The sequence below is a fragment of the Lactuca sativa genome, chromosome 9 (genome assembly GCF_002870075.4).
Source record: "Lactuca sativa cultivar Salinas chromosome 9, Lsat_Salinas_v11, whole genome shotgun sequence".
Taxonomy (NCBI): domain Eukaryota; kingdom Viridiplantae; phylum Streptophyta; class Magnoliopsida; order Asterales; family Asteraceae; genus Lactuca; species Lactuca sativa.
Window position 1 is genome coordinate 162723605 of NC_056631.2, and position 21262 is coordinate 162744866.

The 21262-nt window shown below is 35.3% G+C and overlaps 2 protein-coding genes and 1 pseudogene across 4 annotated transcripts; all 3 read right to left on the bottom strand.

Annotated features, from left to right (window-relative positions):
• Nucleotides 1-285: 285 nt before the first annotated feature.
• LOC122196132 (toll/interleukin-1 receptor-like protein) lies at nucleotides 286-777 on the bottom strand. The gene has a single exon (XM_042898458.1). The coding sequence runs from the start codon at nucleotides 775-777 to the stop codon at nucleotides 286-288; it is 492 nt and encodes a 163-aa protein (XP_042754392.1).
• An 8808-nt stretch (nucleotides 778-9585) lies between these two features.
• Nucleotides 9586-12111, bottom strand: LOC111888145 (disease resistance protein RPV1-like). 3 transcript variants are annotated; one of them, XM_042898576.2, is made up of 5 exons: nucleotides 11933-12111; nucleotides 11599-11845; nucleotides 11396-11507; nucleotides 11009-11305; nucleotides 9586-10895 (listed from the first exon to the last, which is right to left on the bottom strand). In XM_042898576.2, the coding sequence occupies exons 3-5, from the start codon at nucleotides 11495-11497 to the stop codon at nucleotides 9981-9983; spliced, it is 1314 nt and encodes a 437-aa protein (XP_042754510.1). In that variant the 5' UTR covers nucleotides 11498-11507; nucleotides 11599-11845; nucleotides 11933-12111; the 3' UTR covers nucleotides 9586-9980. The 3 variants fall into 3 exon arrangements, with proteins under 3 accessions (XP_042754510.1, XP_042754508.1, XP_042754509.1); XM_042898574.2 differs by having other exon boundaries at nucleotides 11396-11845; XM_042898575.2 differs by having other exon boundaries at nucleotides 11396-12111.
• Nucleotides 12112-14885: 2774 nt separating this feature from the next.
• On the bottom strand, nucleotides 14886-20747 carry LOC111888144 (disease resistance protein RPV1-like; annotated as a pseudogene).
• Between the last annotated feature and the right edge of the window lie 515 nt (nucleotides 20748-21262).

Genomic DNA, 21262 nt, shown 5'->3' on the forward strand with positions numbered 1-21262 from the left:
GGTTGTTTCTTCACATGTTCTTGATGGAACATGATTGTGGTGATACTCATTCCACAATTTCTTGGATGAATTTAGCTTCATGCCTGTATTTTAAGGAAGACTTAATTACCTTTACTAAAAATCCCACATGTACATTTATTTTCCTATTTCATGTTTAATGTTTAAAAAAGACTCGGGTTTGAGTTAGATTTTGACAATATAACATGTGATGCCATGGATTATCCTTTTAAAAGTAGATTAAAGAAGAATAAAGTGAAATAATATTGCACAAATATGATAAAGGAATTACCCATCAGCAGTGTTCTTCAACTCCCAACCAGCCAGATCGATTGCTTCTTTCAGAGCCTCCCTCCATTTTCCAACAGCCTCCTTATTTTTATTTTTGGCAAAGGCTTTTCTAACTACCCTGCGTTGGTGGCTAACTTCCTTGGGTGCGACATCATAGAAAACGGGGAAAGCAGTATTCTCTGTCGTCTTGTCATTGTGATACTCCATTATCTTCACAAGCTCATTTAGGTACCAAGACAAAGATGCATACTTCCTGGAGAAAACAATGTTGTAAAATTTTGAGTCTTTAATTGTTCTAATGAGCTCGCCACAGATCCTTTTCCCTTTGGTGATTCTCTTGTCGACCTTGTAAGTGCAAATTTCTTGTCGTTGAAGAGCATGATAAAGATGATCAACAAAGTTTTTACGAGTGTCTTTTCCTCTAAAACTCAAAAATACATCATACTTAGAGCTTCTCCTATGAGCGAATGAAGTTGAGGAAGACGCCATTGATTGTATACTTGATAGAATCAAATCTTTACTAGGAAAAGCTTATGTGAAACAATTGGAAAGAAACTTGGGTGAGATGAATTAAAAGGCTTAAAGTGTATGTTAAAAAGGTCAACGCTTGTGCATACGTATATACCTAAATTTCCTGATATCTGTTTGGGTTGAAGAGACGTATGAGTAGTGTTATGCCGGTAAGCCCTTACTGTGCGTTTCGGTCATCAGAATCGAACCGGAATGTAGATCCTCCGTCGACTAGCCTCCTTCCTTCAGTTATTCCTATCAGAGCTCAGAGCATCTGTATACTCTGATTCTTGTGTTTGGAGGGGAATGGGACAGCGAGATGGAGATAAAGGGTTTTGATTTCTTATTTGCAAAGAAATGTTGATAGACCAAAAAGGAACCTTTAGATTTGTTATTTTTAAAACTTGCCCAAACGATCATGAATGTTATCATTCAAGTCCCTTAAAAGTTAAAATACATAATAGGCCTTATTGAAATGGTCCCTTAAATATGTTTTAATGCACAGTATGTTATGAGACCCGTGTACTATATGGGTTTATTAAAAATAAAAGGTTTAATATCAATATGTAAACATTAAACATTTTATAAAATAATTGAAAAACAGAAAGTAAATCAATGAGTTTGTAACATTTATGTGAATTTATTCTCATATTAATAAAATGATAACATTACATTAATATATTGAGAGCCTTTCATATATAGATAACCATAAATTTTGAAATTTTAATTGTAAAAATGCAAAACCTCAAAAAATGACAAGTGAAAAATAGAAATGAAAAAAAAACCCAAAAAAGCCATGTGGCAAAATGAAAAAGAAGAAGACATGTGGCAAAAAAAACTTTCATTTATTAGAGAGGATGTCGAGTCATTCTATATTTTACTCTTGCATTCTCTTTTCCTCTTAACTATAATTTTACAAAAATGATCTTTTATTTTTCAAACATTTTAATAAATATCGAAAGACCAAATCTAATTAATTCTTCTAAGACCATTCTTATTAAATAGTGACTTACTTAATGTTAATGGTTGTTTTAAACATAATAAATCTTCTAATTTTATAATTCTTGAACTACTTGTCGCAATACATGATAAAAAAAGTTTTATTTTTCATAAAACTCAAACAATAATTAGAGAATTTTATTAGTTTATACTTCTGATGTTTTAGTTAAAAACTCAAATATTAATCAGAAAATTTTATTAGTTTATACTTCTTCGTAAAACTTAAACATTAATCAGCTGCATCTCAGTATGTTCCATTCGTTTTAACTTGGTCTTCTGTTGCTCCAAACACAACATCTTTCCTTGTGCAATACTATAGGTGTATCGCCTCTTCAACTAAATATTCTAACTTCACTTATACAAGTACGTTCATTAGCACTTCACAAACCAATGACTTATTTCACCGCCCTAATCATGTATGTTAAAGTCGGCTTAACACACTATGGAACTTTTGCAAGGATGTGATAGAAGTCAAATGTCACTCAATATTATTAAATACTAAGCCAGAGCATCCTATTTATCCTACCTATCACCTCTTAATACCCTACTCGAACTGCATACTACATTGCAGCGACAGACAAATCCTCGTCAAAGTATTCATTTCCATCTTATTTTTCTCTGAATCCATAAGCAACCATTGCTTCAATCTGGTCGGTGGAAACACCAAGCAATGGGACAACCTCATGGATTATGCCAAAAGTAAATTTGTCCCGCTAATTAAGAATGTACTAAACATACAACCTTCTTCCAAAAGTGCTATTATTTCATTTAAACGTTTTCTACATGTATGATACCACTCTTTAGGTATCACTTACGATATTTCTCGATAGGTATTATTCACTATCATAAGTATTCTTATCTCATCGAAAAGTTATATTTCAGTTCTAATATAGTAATTAAACGTTTAGAAACTGTACACATAAAATTTCCTTCCTTTAACTCAAGGTCGAAAATAGACCTTAAAATTTCTTCCAATAATAGCAATCAAGGTAAGTACCTAAGGTATGCTATTTTACATAACAATTAGCACATATTAGCATATAAGGCATCTCTCCTAAAGTATGTTGGTGCATATCATAGCAAGTGAGGTTTTCAACCTAAGGCATGCTATAAAATAAATCTCATTAGCACTTAATAGTTATTAAGGTGTTAACCCTAAAGTAACCTAGTGATTGTGTCTATTTAGACATACAACCTAAAATAAATCTATTCTACCACACAGGTAAGAATAAGTGAGGAGACTCACCTTGCACAAATAAGTGATATTGTAACACCTGATTCAAGGTACTTTTCATTTTCGGCCCTCGGTGTGTAAATATTTTATAGATTTGGTCCCTAGGGGTAGTTTTTCCGTTTTTGGAAATTTGGGAGTACGTTGGGCATACTTATCGTACGTAGGTTGTACGCACCTAAGGGAAAAACCCTAAATTTTAGGGTTTGGACCCTATTTAAAGAACATTATGATCCATGATTCTTTCATTTTTCTTCCTCCATTTTCGTTTGAGTCCTATTTCAAAACCCTAGCCCCTCTCGAGGAGATTTGACTCTCTTGTGTGTGTGATTTTAGTATGTGTTGGTGAGATTTGAGGAAGAAGAGCTTGGAAGAAGGAGCCTTGATCAAAGGAGAACTTGTAGATCTAGATTTCACACATCATTTCCAGCTTCATTGAGGTATAAAGCTTAGAACTTGCACCTTGTATGCTTAGATATAGTCTTTATGAAGTTTTGGTCCCTTTTTGGTCCTATGATGAGATCTAGTGGGTTTCTTCTACTCCAGAAGTTAGGAGTTGCTTTTCTTGATGTTTTTGAGGTCCCTAGTCTATAAAGTTAACATTTTGATGGTTGTGGATCAACCATGCATGTGTTTAGGTCCATTTGGTGAAAGTAGAATGATAAATATAGGGTTTGGATTCCTTTAAGCCATGCAAAGGCTCCAAGTTCATGACCTTATGGATTAAGAAATTCCACAAGGCTTAGATCTTAAGTTTGGACATTTGGTTGCAGTACTAAGCACTTAATGGGCACATACGTTGGGCGTACGCAAGTGTATGCTACGCGTACGCTGTTGAGTCCCCGACCCAACACGCAGCATAGTACATCGGGCATATGTCTAGTACGCTCAACATACCAAGCTTGGTCTTTGGGCTTTACGGTTTGGGTCGTTTTTAGGCTATTGGGGGTTGTGATCCTTGTTGGGCCACTAGCCTTTCTGACTTTGGGTCATTGTTAGGCTTTAGGCCTTCCTGTACTTGGGCCCTTAATGGGCTTTAGTCATCATTTAGGATTTTGGGCCATATTGGGTTTTTGGAGCCATTGGATTAGGCCTCGGTTATTGGGACAAGTAAGGTTTAGCCTAGGAGTTGGAAAAATGAAATAGATTCCAAGTTACAGTTTATGGCTCAATTATTAATTGGGGTTTCATTTAATTAATTAGCGCGGGGACTTTCCGGATCAGCAGTCCGAACATTTATCTGATTTTCAGCAGTTTGAGGTGAGTCTCCTTATTGTGCTTGGTGGGTCGAAGGCACAAATAACGGCCCATGATTTAATATGATTAGGATGCTAGTTGTCTGTGTGACTCTTGTATGTGTAGTATGTTATATGTATACCGGGCGGGGTCCGATGACAGGCGAGGCTTGATATGTGTATTGTATGCTATTTATATTAGTGATTCTTGCATGTGTTTATGTGTCTGTATGAATGTCGGGTGGGGCCCAATGCCAGGCGGGGCATGATGAATGTGATGGGGCGGGGCCCATCTCATGTTCTGACAGAACTGTTTCAAGCGGAAATCATATGGGGAGGATATTGTGCCATCACGCTGGGCCCTTCCCTTTTGAACTAGAAATACCTGAAACCATAAACATAAACTGTAAGCATAAAGCTTAGTGAGCATCCCAAAATACCACATACAATATTCATATAATATAACAACACGAGGTTGTGTCAGGTCCTTATCAACCCATGGGTCTATATCAACCCTAAATAATAGCAAGTAGTTGTGTCGGGTCCGAATCAACCTCCAGGTCCTTATCAACCCCGAGTCCATAATGACTCCGAGCCCAAACTAGCTCAATACATAAATCATACAATCACACAATACACACTCATATGACAACATACAATTTTTTTACTTATATAATACAGTGGATCGGCCTTGGTGCCTTCGTCCCACTTAAGGTGGTACGAAGACTCACCTCACTGACAGACGAAAAACCGTAATAACACACTGCTCTGAAACCCATGCTACTGGTCATTTTTACGAATAAAAATAACCAAAACTCAGACTACTATTCAAACACCTAAAATACCCCTAGGTCAAACCCTAGTCAAAATCCAGGTCAAAGTCAACCGGATTGACTCAGTCAGTACGCGGGGCGTACTCCTTGTGTAAGCAGGGTGTACTTCGCCGTTGACCGAGGATCGGGGAGCTGAACTTGTACGTGGTGCATACCCCTCGATACGCCCAACGTACATGATTGCTCATCACCCCTCTTATTAAGTGCTTAATCCCTTAAGCACATATGTCCACATTTCAGATTTGGGCAACATATGACGTTCTTAACCGTAATGTTTCCAACTCTATGGTTTAGCATGGCTAATAAGACCTTTCCTGACCCTATTCTCTTAACCCATCAAGACCATCTAGCACTTGCATGGAGAGAAACTAGTGACTAGAAACACAACTTTATGACTTAACACCCTTCAAAACCTCTTAAAGGACAACTCAAATGCCTTGGAGTACCTTCTACTCACAATGACCAAGTTTGGGACAAAAAGGGAATAACTTTGAGCTAAAACTAGATCCATAAGATTTCTACACCAAGGTTGAACCTTTTTACCTCCACAAGGTGCACAAGAGGAACAAGATGTTGGACTCAAAGCCTTGAGTGAAACATCACCACATCAATGCTCTTCTTTCCACTCTAAAAGCTCCAAATTGAACCAAAAATGGCTCTACAAGTTCCACAGTGCACTAACACTCTTTAGGGTTTCAAAATGAGAAAGGAGGCTAAAGATAAGAAGGTGCATGTGGCCATAAATGTGTTTAAATAGGACCCAAACCCTAAAAATTAGGGTTTGCACCCTGGCTACGTTTTCCCTGCGTACCAGCATACGCGCAACGTACTAATGAGAACCCAAGTACGCCATACGTACAAAGGTGTACACTCGGCATACTCCAACTGACTCTGAAATTACGAAATTGCCACTGGGGACTTAACTTGCAAATAAAGTACAACACAAGGGTTAAAACGAATACCTGAATAATAGATGTTACATTATCGACACATTGCGTTGATTTACCGATAACACAAAAAAAATTGGGGAACATCAATGTTGACTACATTCCAACGGATACCTGAATAATAGATGTTATAATCCGGAGTAGGAACTCCGGAATATGTAGTCCGGAACGAAGACCATAGCCCCGGAATGCTCTATTCCAATGCAAGTGGTCATTATATATATATATATATATATATATATATATATATATATATATATATATATGTGTGTGTGTGTGTGTGTGTGTGTGTGTGTGTGTGTGTTGCTAGGATTTCATGATCTGATTCTTGTAAAAGGAATGTCGTCTTTGGGATTCATCTATGTCATCTCCATTTTAAACAATGGTTTGTGTGATCTCAACCTTGTCATGTTAGCCCTTTTAGTGTTCTTTTACTTGTGAGTATAACAACATTGATTTTGATTTCTTTATTATACCCATTATTTGCACTTGATTAAAGAAATTGTTTAAATGTTGAAGAGAAATTATCTTCATGTTCAAAGATGGTTGCTGAGTACAACATGACGTGAAGCTCTGATTATCAAGGCAGCAATGTGGTTCAATTTCGTAGTTTCAGCCTCTGATTTTCTGGCTTTGAACTTTTAGTCCAAACTCGGATTTTCCAAAATCATTCTCTATAACTTCTTACTATTGAAACTTCTTCTATTATTCTATAGATTCGTTTAACACCAATAAACATTCTCAAAATATGTACTTAAATATAAGAAACTTAGTGAGTTGATTGAAAGTCAATGGTTTGACAGTCAAATATTTATATGTTCAATGAGTTCATCCCAATTCAGAACATTGTGCAGATAAAAATTCTTTAGATCTTAAAGCACTTAATAGAACTTCTTAAGTTTAATTTTAATAGGATCATATTTAACCTTATACCAAATCAAACCATTTTCAACTAAGAACACAATTCGACTTTTTGAAGACGCAGGGCGGTCCATTGGTTTTCCATGCCCTCGTCTAGATAATAAAAAAAATGCCCTATAATTTTACCGGACATATATAAAAAAAAAAACTTTGATAACAAAAGTGCTATAAAGTATACAACTAATGGAAAAAATATATATAAATACAATTTTTTTTTCCTAAAAGATGTTTAATTTGTTATTCTGATGGAATCTTGCAAGATTGAAATTGGAGATTCCATTCCATTGTGATTTGTGATTCTATTCCAAGGTGTGATTTGTGATTCTCATGGCTTCTTCCTTTTGTCCTTGAACCCTTTAATATGTATTAGAAAACTCTCATTATTGAATGAAACATAAAAATACCATAAACAAGAAACAAAATAAATATCATAAACATGTTCTGAGTATTAATCTTCGGTTAGGCATTAAATTTTTACATGGAAATAAAAACATAAGTTGACAAATAATATTGTATTAAAAAACTCATAACATCTAATATGAATCAATGTAACAATATTTGAATAGGTTATAATATTTGAAATGTTTTACATGTAAAAATGTACCATGGTTGCATTTCTTGAATTCCGCCTTTTTTCCGAGTTCTACTTAAGGAGAGAAATGGGAGGATACAGAGGGAAAGTGAGGGGCGTCGAAGGAAAATTGTGTTCCCGAGTTTCATTAATGAAAGGAAAGTGAGGTTAGGGGAAGGATTTTGGAGTCATATTTTCCTTCCAAATGTTTCTCCCAAATTGGACGGATTTGGGAAGTGAGGGGAAGGAAAATTTTAAGTTTTATTTTCTTTTTCCTTCTAACCGGGAACACAAAAACTAAAAATTTTCCTTTCTTTTCCTTTCATTTCCTTCGAACTCGGGAACACAGAATAATGAATATTTTCCTTCATCTCCTTTTCTTTCTGTCAAAATTTTCCTACCCTTTCCTTTTAATGAATTTACAAAAAAACTCGGGAACAAGGCGTAACGGAAATGAAAATGGGGTAGAGGCTCTTGAACTTGGTTCACATGTAATAATATTTGAATTGGTCAAAAGAAGCAAATACCGAGCTCTAACACGTAAACATAAAAAATCAAGCTCCTAAAACAAAGCATAAAAATCAGATAAAGAGGTCAGACGATGATAAATGGCAGCAGGTTTAGAAAGACATTAGACAAAAAATTAAGAAAAATCGATTTCATCCAAATCAGTTGAAGAGAAATCAAAAATCAGAATCCAACAGGTCTTTTCTTTTGTTTTAGATAAATCAGAAATCAGTTGAAGAGAAATCGAATGTGAATGAGAGGTGATTGAACTCAGAAATCATAATGAGAGGTTCAAAAAAAAAAAAAAAAAAAAATCGAACTCAATGTAGCAGCAGATTAAAAGGATGATCGATAGAATGTAGAGAATGAGAAACTGAGAATAAGAAATTGGAAATAGAAGTCGGACCCAATATTTTAGTCGACTGACAACAGATGAATCTATGATCGGTCGATGAACTGCGACTTCTACAGTTGACTCCTCGATTTTCAAGGGTAGCCATTACCGATTTTGACGATTGCAGTTGTCAAAAAGCTTTAATTTGGCGCACCCGCTTTTTCACCGGACGACATTGAGAACTGGACTTAATATGTATACAGTTTACTATGCAAAAACCATGCCTCTTTAATTTGATGCCTTGGGCCTAGGCCCAACTCGCCCATATATCGGGTCGGGCCTGTGAAGAAGTCAGGTGTGCTGACTGAGCGCCATCAATGATCTTATCTTGCTCAAAATTCTGAATTGATTCAAATTACTACACCTTCCAAGTTTGGGATCATTACCAAAATTTAACAAATACATGTCTTAAAAGACTTGAATCCTCTGTGCTCTTACGTGTTCGATTACGGCTCAAAAATATTTTGTTGTTTCCTTCTCTTCCTCCTGTTGGCATAGCTTGGTGAGTTGCCCTTTATTGTCATGTAATCGAAATTTTGGCAAGCATTATTCAGCATCAATAAGGTGACTTGACATCATCTTTACTACTATGAATTACATCATTATTCCATTCGGTGATTGAGTTATGCTAATGCACATAATCTAATACCATGTTTTGTGCAAGTCGCTTAACAACTAATTAGCAATCAACATGACTAAAATCGTTTATTTTTACGTGAAGTTCTTTGGACAAATCCTCAACAGATGAAGCAAATAACAAATCGAAACAAAACAAAATAAAAACATGAAGGTCATGTTCACATAGAAGATAGCCGCAAGAACTTAACGAGCAAGTACATACTAGATTTGAATAAGGAAAACTCTACTAGTCATATCAAATTGGATTGCTCACAACAGTCAGCCAAGAATCATGAATGGTTTGGGTGATTAATTTTTTATGCACTTTCACACACTTGTTTCCGTTCCACTTACAAGACATCATGTCTTGCTTCCTGATTAATCTGGTTGCAGATTGACAATGACAATACATACCACCATAACCTTTTTCTTTGTATTTTCCAAAATAACAGTTGAGTTGGTTTACTGAAGGCTTTTAGAAATGTAACAAGGATTTTTGTTTTGTGTATAGTAGTTGTATGTATTTTAAATATCATTATTTATTTTTGCTGAAATAGTAATTATCGTCATATCAATATCAAAATTCACATCAAAGCCAAATGGTTAATTAAAATAGAAAACTGAAAAAGAGAGAATACCCGTTACAACATTTCTGGGCCTTGTTAATCGTAATCGTGATCGTCATCATATGTGCAATCATAATCGTATGTGTAATCGTATTCGTATGTGTAATCATAATCATAATAGCATCTGTGACCAGCCAAGTAATCGTATTGAAGGTTGTGATTGAAAACGTGATTGTCATCGTAATAGGAGATTTGTATCTCATCAGACACCTCAAGACTCCCTCTTGACCCATAAACACGCAGACATTTCAACATAAGAATGCTCTGTGGAAGATGACTTATGGGTGTAGCTCCTATAGATTAGTCTTCCAGACATTCTAAACGTCCAAGTTCCTCAGGTAACTTCTCCAGCGACCGACAACAATCAAGATTGAGAGATTTAAGATGTTTCAACATACAAATGCTATCCGGAAGATGTCTAATCTTTGTACCTGACAAACTCGGCAACTCTAAACATTCTAACTTGCCAAGATCTTCAGGTAACTTCTCAAGTGAAAAACATTGATCAAGATCAAGTTTATGTAGATTTTTCAACATAACTATGCTATCTGGAAGATGCTTAATATATGTACGAGACAAATCTAGCAAGCGTAAGCATTCTAACTGGCCAAGATCCTCAGGTAACTTCTCTAACCTTGAACAACGATTAATATTGAGAGACTCCAGATGTTTCAACTCACAAATGCTATTTGGAAGATGCTCGATATCTGTACATGACAAATCTAGATCCTTTAAAGATTCTAACCCACTAAGGTCCTCTGGTAACTTGTTAAAATACCGAGAATGGTAAAGTATGAGAATGTTGAGGTGTTTCAACAAATTAATACTGTCCGGAAGATGTTTTAGCTTTGTATTTGTTAAATCTAGAACCTCTAAACATTCTAAGCGGCCAATATCCTCAGGTAACTTCTCAAACTCATCACAATGAGCAAGGCGAAGATATTTTAGATTTTTTGGCATGGAAATGCTATCCGGAGACAATTTTAGATTCTCTAAACACCCTACCCGCTGAAAAACCTCAGGTAAATTCTTAAGGGACAAACAAGCCCAAAGTTCGAGAGATTTTAGATGTTCCAACTTCCAGATATCATCTGAAAGTTCTACCAAATCACGACAATCACTAAGATTCAACGTCTCAAGATTTGGGGTTAGATCAAGGTCAATAGTCTTCAATTTTGATCCCCTGAGATCAAGGAATCTAAGCTTGTCAAGAACCTAACATAAGGAGAAAAACAAGATGAATATTGCTGTCAATACAAAGCAATGAATGCATAAGTCGTATTATTACAATGAATCATGCAAAAGTAATCAATCAACCATAATGTTACCTTTTTTTCTCCCCCTTCCCAAAGTTGTACGATGTCGCTTGTAGGCATCTCAAGTCTAACAAGATTATTTGCTTGAAATGTTTTGGGTAAAGACCTAAAAGGGTAAGAATCCCATTTCAGATATTGTAAAGCATCTGGAAAGCTTGGACTAAATGTATCAAGTTCAGCGTCCCTTAAATGGTTTGTTGTAACCACGGAAACATATCTAAGCGCCTTCATCTTTCCAAGACCTTTAATAAGCATATAAGGATTGAGTTTCGTACTGTAAAATTCTATACATCTTGTTTCTTCAGTACCCTGAAATTAAGGTGGTCACGATGAAAGTTGTCTGAAAATAGATGAAAAAGTGTTAGATTTCTCGAACATACAAATAAACTTGATCCTTACCGAGTCATTAGCCAAGATATGTTCAATTTCGTCATTCTTCCATAAACGGCTATGATTCTTTGGCAAATCAGGGTGAGAATGACGAACAATATGTCTGCCCATTTCTTGAATACTGTCATGCATGTCCAAACACTCACCATAATAATTATCTTTATAAATAGTTATGAGAAATTTTTGCTGAAGAACTCTTAAACCAATTCTACCATGAAACCCAAAGCTTTCAAGAACTTGGATTGCGAAGTCTTTTATGCAGCCTTTCATAATGCATGCAGCATCCAGGAATATCTCCTTGTAATCATCCTCTAGAGTGATATAGCTTAATTCCAATATTTTTAGTGTTTCTGTTAGTGGAATTGTTTTTAATCTTGCTAAAGCATCTTCCCATTCTGGCTTATCTTCACCACACAGAAACGAACCCAAGACTGTGATTGTTAAGGGAAGACCAGCAAGCTTCCATGTGATGCCATGAAGAATTACTACCAAATTAATGTATATACGGATACAGATAATGTATCATTGTTCATACTTATTATATACCTGAATTTTCCGGCAGCTGTAGTTAGGTTGAAGTGGTAGATGACCGGTACCAAGCCTTACTGTGGCGGTTCAGTTATCGGAATCGAAATGTACTGCGGATTGAACCACCGATCCTCCGTCAAATAGCCTCCTTCCTTCAATTTTTTCTGTCGGACTTAAGAGCTGCTCTGATTTTTGATGTTCCGAGGGGAGGGGAGGGTTTTTGGGGGGAGGGAGGAAATATCGATAGACCAAAATGGACCCTTTAGATTTGTTATTACTAAAACTTCCCCAAAAGATGATGAATTTTATGATTCAAGCCCTTAAAAGTTAAAAGACTATAACAGGTGTTAATCAAATGGTCCTTTAACTATGCTTAAACCGACATGTCTGCTTGTTATCACATATTTTTCAAAATTTCTTATAAGTTTCAAAAGACCGAATCTAACTCTTCTAAGACCAATTTGATTCAATTAAACATATTAATTCTTCTAATTATACACTTGTTCAATTACATTTAACAAGCTTGATTATAGTTATATTTTTCATTTGTTTATTCATAAAATTCAAACGTTAATCAGAGATATATTTTTTTAGTTTACACTTCCAACATTAAAAAATTTACAAAAATGTCCAAAAATGGTGAATCTTTTATGTTAAGTGGCTAAAAAAAACTATTAACCAAGTTCAATGGGCGTTATGTAATTTTAACTAGTTAACAAGTGACCGAATATCTATGGAGATTTTTCTTTTTTATCTCAATAGCCAAAATGACAAAGTTCAAATAATCGACATTTTGTTTAGAACATTGTGGCCAAGGCGAGAAAATCAAAAGCCACAATATATATGATAATAGTTTCATGTTTCTCATAGCACATCTCCTTACCAAAAAAAAATATGGTTCCACAACTACATAAAAATCAGGCTTAGATTTGTACTAAAACTAATATTTAGTGTAACCATTATTTAAATTACTGGTTAGTTTCAAAATCGACCTCATTTGAGGAGCTTATTTTCGTGTCAATGTTGGAGTGTAACATGATGTCAGATTAGGAAGCAAACATGGGTGAAATTTTGATAAGCTTAAAAATGACAAAATTTGACAAGCATATCCTCCCTAATAATTAAAGCATTAAGATCTTTTTGTCACATGTCACATTCTCATTTATTTTGCCACATATAATTTTATAGTTATTTTAAATTAATTTTTATTCCACATGTCATTTTATGGTTTTTTCATTTTATTAAATTGTAAATAGTATTTATATTCAATAATAAATGCATATCAATTTCATTAATAAACTTTGGGTAAATCCCTCGTGCATATGCCCAAATGCATGTTTAGTCCCTATTTTCAAAAATTAACTCGGACAGTCCCTCATATCATTAAAAGATGCACGCTACATCCCTCGTTGGTTTAACTTTGCACGTTTCATCCCTTTTTAGATATGAAAAGACTATAATGCCCTTTTCATTTTTATTTCCATTTCTTTTTTAACAATTTTGATTAATTTTAATTTCTAAAAAGTATTTTAATTATTGTTCTGTTTTGCTGAAGAATACTTGACGATCACCACCGCCAGATATCTACATCACTGGAAAATGGAGCATCAGCGTCACCCCTCAACTCACCCCACCCAATCCCTGATTCAAAGCTCACCCGTTCCACTGAGAATAACCACAATCAATCTTTTTTATTAAATTTCGGCGACTTCCACAGCAACATCATCAGATGTCTGACCAACCACCTATTTAATATTCTCAAGTTTTTCAAGCATTTGTTTTTCTTCTAGGCTTTCTTCCGACAAAGTATCCACAAAGGAGTGCAGATCTGAATGGTAAGGAGAAGGTTAGGGATGAGTGCAGATTTGTTACCCTTGAGCCAGAGTATGGATTCGCTACATACCCTCTCGCCGGAAAAACGAGAGGCATATATGGTTTGTTACAACGATGGTGATGTGTATGTGCACATATCCTTGGAGCTTTCTTCACAATCACTCGTTGTAAGATCTGCAATTTCATCAGAGAAGATGATTCCCAAATCTTAACTCTATTCCACTATCGCCACCTGTGAGTTGCTCTGCCACTATAGATTTGCGTAGAAATCTAACATCGCCACCTAAAACCCTAACTACCACGTGAAGAGAGCGAGAGGCGGTGGTTTATGGTGTTTTGAGTTTCTGATCTGTATAGGAGTTTTTGATCTAAATATAGATCTGAATGGGTAGGAGATTGAGGAAGGGTTTGATTTTAATATTTGAATGTAGCTTTTCGGTTTAATATTTGATGTTTGATAATCAGATTAGGTTCATCAATGGTGGAGGTGGTGGTGATTGACGGTAATTGGAGGTGGTGAAGATTGCCAGTAATTATTGGTGGTTTCTGGAAGGTTGTTTGAGCTAGACGATGTTGATAGGAAGGAGATGGAAACAAATGATTTTTGGTTGATTAGTATCATCGGAAGAAAGGAGGAGGATAGGTGGTTGTGACGAGCGAGTGAGAAGTCGAAAGAAAAGGAAGAGACAGGAGAAAATTATTTTCATTTCATTTTGTTTTTTGTTAAATTTAAAAACTGATAAATATATAATAGAAAATTAAAAAAGAAATTGTTAGGGGCAAAATAGTCTTTTTATGCCTGGAGGGACTAAGAATGCAAGAAAAAACAAACTGAGGGACAATCCGAGTTAAATTTTGAAAATAGGGACTAAACATGCGTTTGAGCATATGCATGAGGGACGAATGGCGTAATTTACCCATAAACTTTCCTTTTAATTTTAAAATTACCAAATTAAAGATTTAGTAATTTTTTATTTATTTATCTAGATTATTTGTTTAAATTTTAAAAAAAAAACACTTTAATTTTTATAATTCAATATTTTCTTACTTTTCTTATAAATTCATACTTTTCAAAATTTAGAATTTCGTATTTAGTTTTTTTTTTTTAAATAAGTTAATGTAATAATGGGTCTTACAACTAGTGTGCTAACATGAAGGAGAGTTGTGAAAAAGATATATGAACTAGTATCACGTCATATTTTGATGATTCCATTTTTACCCCTATTGGAAAAGCAATAGTCCCTTTACATTCTGATGATTCAATTTCATCCCCTGTTTCTGGATTTGAATATTTTGTCCAAATTTAATTTTTCCAAAATCATCATCAACATAACCAATCCATTAAAACATCCCCAATAGCTTCCTCTAGCACTAGTGAATAGTTTGACTCAGGTCAAACATTTTTTTTTCAATTAATTCATCTTTAGTTTGGAACATATTTGTACAAATCAAAACTTGTTTATGATCTTACATCACTTATAAAATCACATTGAATTTATTTATAACATATCATCTACAAATTAATATCAAATTTCAACCATTTTCGTCAACAACACAGTTTGACTTTCTGAAGAAGTCAAATGTGTTAACTAAACACCATGAGTAAGCTTGCAGTAACTTGAATCTTTTGTCCTATATGGCTATATCCATCTACTTTGATCTCTGTTTAATTTCCACTCAAAAACCGTGATGTTTCCATCTCTTCTTTTATAGGCATAAAGTTAGTATGTCAATTATGGCTTCTCAAGTTGGTGACTTTTTGAAGAAGTCAAGTGTACTATAAATTCTACACTGTTTCAAAGGTCTTACTTCATACATCTTCCAAAGTAGGGTTCAAACCTTAATTCAACAGTATATAACTTCTCTTATAGACTTGAATCGTTTCGAATACCTTCATATTGCTTCCATTGTAACCTTGTGTATTGATTGCTTCCTTGTCATCAAAACTCCTAATTGCAGGAAATTGTTAAGTGTTAGGATCGATTGTAACCCTAATAAAATTTCACATGCAGAAAATGAAAACAAGAAAAGGAATACAATTTTTGGTCGGTTCTTCTCCAATTTAACAAAAACGACAAGCTTAAAACTATAACCCGAATTCTTAAGTATCCATAGTACGTAGTTGTATATTTTTTGTTACTATAATTACTGATTTTGGACTTAAAATTTGGTTATTGTCGTATCAATCTCAATTAAAACCAAATCAAGATAAAATGATGAGTAGAAAACAGAGAAAGTACCTGTTACAATAGTTTTTTATGAATTTGACTTTTCCAGGCCTTAGAAGCTTCTCAGAATCATCCGTAGAGGCACAGTCTTCATGATTCAAATCTCTACGTACCACATCATTTTCTCTTCTAAGTGTTGTATCTCGGTATTAATAAAACCAAACGACCGAAGAAGCTCTCTCTGCCCAAAAATACACAGACCTTTCAACCAAAAAATGCTCTGTGGAAGATGACTTATGTATGTACCTTCTAAATTCAAGACTTTAAGACATTTCATCTTACAAATTCTATCGGGGATATCCCGTAAAACCTTACACTCCACTAAGATCAGCTTCTTTAAACCTTCTAATCGGCCTAGATCCTCCGGCAACTTCTCAAGCAGAGAACAATGATTAACTTTGATAGATTCTAGATGCTTCAACTTACAAATGCTATCCGGAAGACGTTTAATATTTGTATATGACAAACTTAGCTTCTGTAAACATTCTAAGCGGCCAAGATCCTCGGGTAACTTCTCAAGAAGTGAACAGAATTTAAGTTTAAGAGATTTCAGATGTTTCAATGTACAAAAGCTATCTGGAAGTTGTCTAATCTTTGTCGACAACAAACTTAGCTCCTCCAGGCATTCTAATGCGTCAAGGTCCTTGGGCGCCTCGGGAATACTGCCTTCGAGTTTAAGCTTTCTTAATTGTTGTAACGCACAAATGCTTTGTGAAAACCTCTCAAGGTTTGTGCAAACACAGAGACCTAAAGAAATAAGCCACTCAAGATTTCTAGTCAATGAGGGTCGATCTTCCTCATACCAACAAGTAAACTGAAACTTTGGCAAATTATTGTCCGGGTGAAACGGGCATCTTTCTAAGGACACAGCAGTCAGATGTAACTCAGCTAAAGGACCAACCTCAAGTGATTCATCCACACCACACAAAGTATCATCCTTTATGCAAAAGAAAAAAGAACTAAACCTCGGACAACCACTTAAATCCAAGTAGACAAGTTTTTTTAGAAATCCACTGGGAGCGCGAAGTTCTACCAAATTAGAACATTCACTAAGATGTAACTTCTCTAGATTTGTAGTCACCCCAAGGTCAAGGGTCCTTAACTTTGAATGACTAATGTAGAGGGACACGAGCTTTTGACATTCATCGGCCATGTGAATGTATTCCAAATCAAAACAATTTCCAACATGTAACTTCTCCAGATTTGGAGCCAGACCAACGTCAAGGGTCCTCAACTTTGAATGACTAATGTAGAGGGACGCAAGCATTTGACATTCACCCGTCATACAAAGTTCTTCCAAATCAAAACAATTTTCAAGATCTAACTTCTCGAGATTGGGAGTCAGACCAATGTCAAGGGTCCTTAACTTCGAACGACTAATGTCGAGAGAAGTGAGCTTCTGACATTCATTTCCCATGTGAAGTTCTTCCAAATCAAAACAATTTTTAAGACCTAAATGCTCAAGATTTGGAGTCGAGCCAAGGCTAAGGGTCATCACCTTTGAATTACTAATGTCAAGGAATGTGAGATTTTGACATTCATCAACCATGTGAAGTTCTTCCAAATTAAAACAATTTTTTAAATTTAGATACTCAATATTTGGAGTCGGCCCAATGCTAAAGGTCCTCAACTTTGAATTACTAATATCAAGGAATGTGAGATTTTGACATTTATCTGCCAAGTGAAGTTCTTCCAAATCAAAACAATTTGTAAGACTTAGAAACTCGAGGTTCGGAGTCAGCCCAAGGTCAACGGTCCTCAACTGTGAACGCTTGATTTCGAGGGATATGAGACTTGTACATCTATTGGACATGTGAAGTTCAAACAAATCACAACATTCATGAAGAATTAACAACTGGAGATTCGGAGCTAACCGAAGATCAAGTGACCTCAACTTTGAATCACTAAGGTGGAAACATCTCAGGTTTGGACATGAACCAGGTATATGAAGTTTGGCAAAATCACCACATCCTCGAAGATTCAACGTCTCGAGATATGGAATCAACCCAAGGTCAAGGGTTGTCAATTTTGAATCACTAAGGTGGAAGGATCTTAGCTTTGAACATTTAGTGGGCATGTGAAGTTCTACCAAATCACTACATCCTTGAAGATCCAAAGTTTCGAGATCTGGAGTCAACCTAAGGTCAAGGGTCCTCAACTTTGAATGACTTAGGTCAAGGAATCTGAGCTTGTTAAGAACCTAACATAACCAAAAAAAAAAGATGAATATTGGAGTAATAACAAAGCATTGAATGTGTGTTGAATCATAATGAAGCAATGAATGTGTAGAAATATAATGATGTAGAACAAGATCATTCAACAATAATTCTACCTTCCTTTCTCCCTCTTCCCAAAGTTGTACTATGTTGCTTGTAGCCATCCTAAGTGTAACAAGATTATTTCCTTCAAATGTTTTGGGTAGATAACTAAAAGGGTAACTGCTCCAATGCACATATCCTATAGTATTGGGAAAGTATTGGCTGACTTTATCATAATAAGACCAAAATCCTGGATGCACAAGAAGAAATATGAGTTCCTTCATCTTTCTGAGACCTTTCATCACAAGATCAAGACCTATATCAGGATTTCGCAGCTGGAATCGTATACATCTTGTTGCTTTAGTACCCTGTAATCCAAAAACAGTCAGCCATCAGATATGTGTTGTAACAAAGGAAAATGTACTAGTTTCCTCCAACTTACAAATAAAGTTGATCCTTACCAAGTCATTAGCAAATATATGTTCAATTTTTTTGTTTCTCCACAATCTACTATGTTCGTTAGGCTTATCAGGGTGCAGTCGACGAACAATATTCCTGCCCATTTCTGCCATATGGTCATGCATGACCACACGCTCATTATTATCAATAGCTATCAAAGATTTTTGCTCCAGAACTTTTAAACCAGTTCTAGCATGAAATTGACAGCTTTCAAGAGCTTCTATTGCTAAGTCTTTCGGCCAACCTTTCAGTATGCATGCAACATCTAGGAATATTTCCTTGTAATCGTCCTCTAGAGCAGCATAGCTTAATTCCAATTTTTTCATAGTTTCCATTAAGGGAATTGTTTTTAATCTGTCTAAGGCATCTATCCATTCACTCTCATTTTTACCACAAAGAAACGAACCCAAAACTTTGATGGTTAAGGGAAGACCAGAAGCATAACTTACAACTTTTATTGATAGCTCCTTGTAAATATTAGTTGGAATCTCTCGCATAAATGCATACCTACTAAAGAGGAAAAGTGCTTCCTTATCCGATAACAGATTGACATTGTGAATCAACTTCACTCCGTGTGCTACGAGCACTTGCTCATCTCTTGTTGTAATAATAATTCTACTTCCTGGCTTAAACCAATTAGGATTGGCTAACACTTCAAGTTGGTCTATATGATCCACATCATCTAGAACAATAACAACCTTTCTACCACGCATCACCCTCTTCATCCTGTTTTTCCCATCAGAAACACTACTTACTTTGATTCCTTGTTCATTTAAGACATCTGAAAGGACTTGATTTTGCAACGACTTCAAATCAGTGTTTGAAACTTCTCTGACATTCTCAACGAAGCTATTACCTTCGAACTGAAAGGATATTCAATCAAAAACAGCTCTGGCCAGAGTTGTCTTTCCACCACCTCCTATCCCCTTGATCCCTATCATGCGAACTTCATCAAAACCAGTTCTTAAAGATGATAAAACATCGTTGATCCTCGTCTCCATGCCTACTAAATTTTCATCAACACTGAAATTGATGGAGTGTAACTTTAGTGAAAGCTGTTCAACAATATTTTGAATGAACTTTGCCTCATCCCTGTATTCTAAAAAAGGTTTAATTAGCTTAACCAAGATGTCGCATACAAACGTACATGAAATAATAACATAATCATAGAATCATATTTAATGTTTAATTAATAACCTTTCAGCAATACTCTAATATTAGTGAGAATTTTTGACGATCCAAAATGAGTTTCCATGCATGTACAATACTTTTACATCCTAAATTAACGTAGATTACGAAGAAACAAAATGCCAAGGTACGCCAATTAACCTCAAGGACCTCTTTTGTCTAGTGAAGAAAAGTTGAAATTTTGAATTGAATCTGAATGGGAAATTATTGGGAATTATTTTGTCAGGATTTTCGCAGGTGAATAGCACTACTAAATTTTGCAACCGCGGAGTGTTGGGCGCCTTGCAAGTAAACCCTAGGTTCAGTAGGATTTTTTGTATGGACCAAAATTATGTCGGTCAAAACAGAAGAATATTATAGAGATCTGGTGAATGAATTACCCATCAGCAGTATTCTTCAACTCCCACCCGGCCAAATCGGCTGCTTGTTTAAGAGCCTTCCTCCATTTCCCAGCAGCATCGTCCTTTTCATATGTTTAGCAAAGGCTTCTTTAACTACTCCGCTTTGTTTGCGGACTTCGGTTGGTTCCACATCATAGAACACAGGGTAAGCAGTGTGTTCAGTTGTGTTGTGACACTCCATTATCTTCACAAGTTCATCCAAACACCAAGACGATGAGGCATAGCTCTTGGAGAAAACGATAATGTAGAATTTCGATTCTTCAATGGCTCTGATGAGCTCATCACCGATCCTTTCTCCTTTCTTAATTTTCTCGTCGTCCTTGTAAGTATGAATGCCTTTTTGCTTTAGAGCATAATAAAGATGACCAATGAAGTTTTTGCGAGTGTCTTCACCTCTAAAACTCAAAAATACATCATATTCAAAATTGTTGTGATGGTACAAAGTTGAAGAAGATGTAATTGCCATTACACATATGCTTGAAGGATATTGTAAAAATCTAATTTTTAATGGAACTATGGAAGGCGAAATGATTGCAGGGAAACTTGGTACGATGAAACTCAAGAATCTGTTAGGTGGAGAAAGAAAAAGAAAAGCCTCTTGATTCGTGACTGATATAATAAAAGGTAAAACAAAAATTTGCGTTAGAGGGAATCTTCCCACATTCCACTGGTGCCATTTCTATGTAATTCTTTTCCTTCAACACTTTTACTTTATGTGTTCAGGAATCAGGGATACATTTTTTAATAGTTGATTTGCCATCCATCCTATTAATGGTGCTTTTTGCCAGCTAAAATTTTAGGAACACTTTAATCAAATCGTATATAGAAACTAGAAAGGGAAAAAAACATATATGTTGTAATTTGTATGTGCGAATACATATCTTTTAAAATTCCTTTAAAGGTCGTATTTCAACTATTTCAAGTAGAAGTATATGCTTGTTCTTTACATAAAATATTACTTTCTTAAATCTATACAATATA

Bases quoted from the DNA above. Each gene is read 5' to 3' on its own strand.
- LOC122196132 (XM_042898458.1), bottom strand. From the start codon at position 777: ATGGCGTCTTCCTCAACTTCATTCGCTCATAGGAGAAGCTCTAAGTAT.
- LOC111888145 (XM_042898574.2), bottom strand. From the start codon at position 11,656: ATGAAAGGCTGCATAAAAGACTTCGCAATCCAAGTTCTTGAAAGCTTT. The intron at 11,306-11,395 runs GTAAGGATCAAG...CCTTAATTTCAG, and splicing joins ATATCTTGGCTAATGACTCG to GGTACTGAAGAAACAAGATG. The intron at 10,896-11,008 runs GTAACATTATGG...TCCTTATGTTAG, and splicing joins GGGAAGGGGGAGAAAAAAAG to GTTCTTGACAAGCTTAGATT.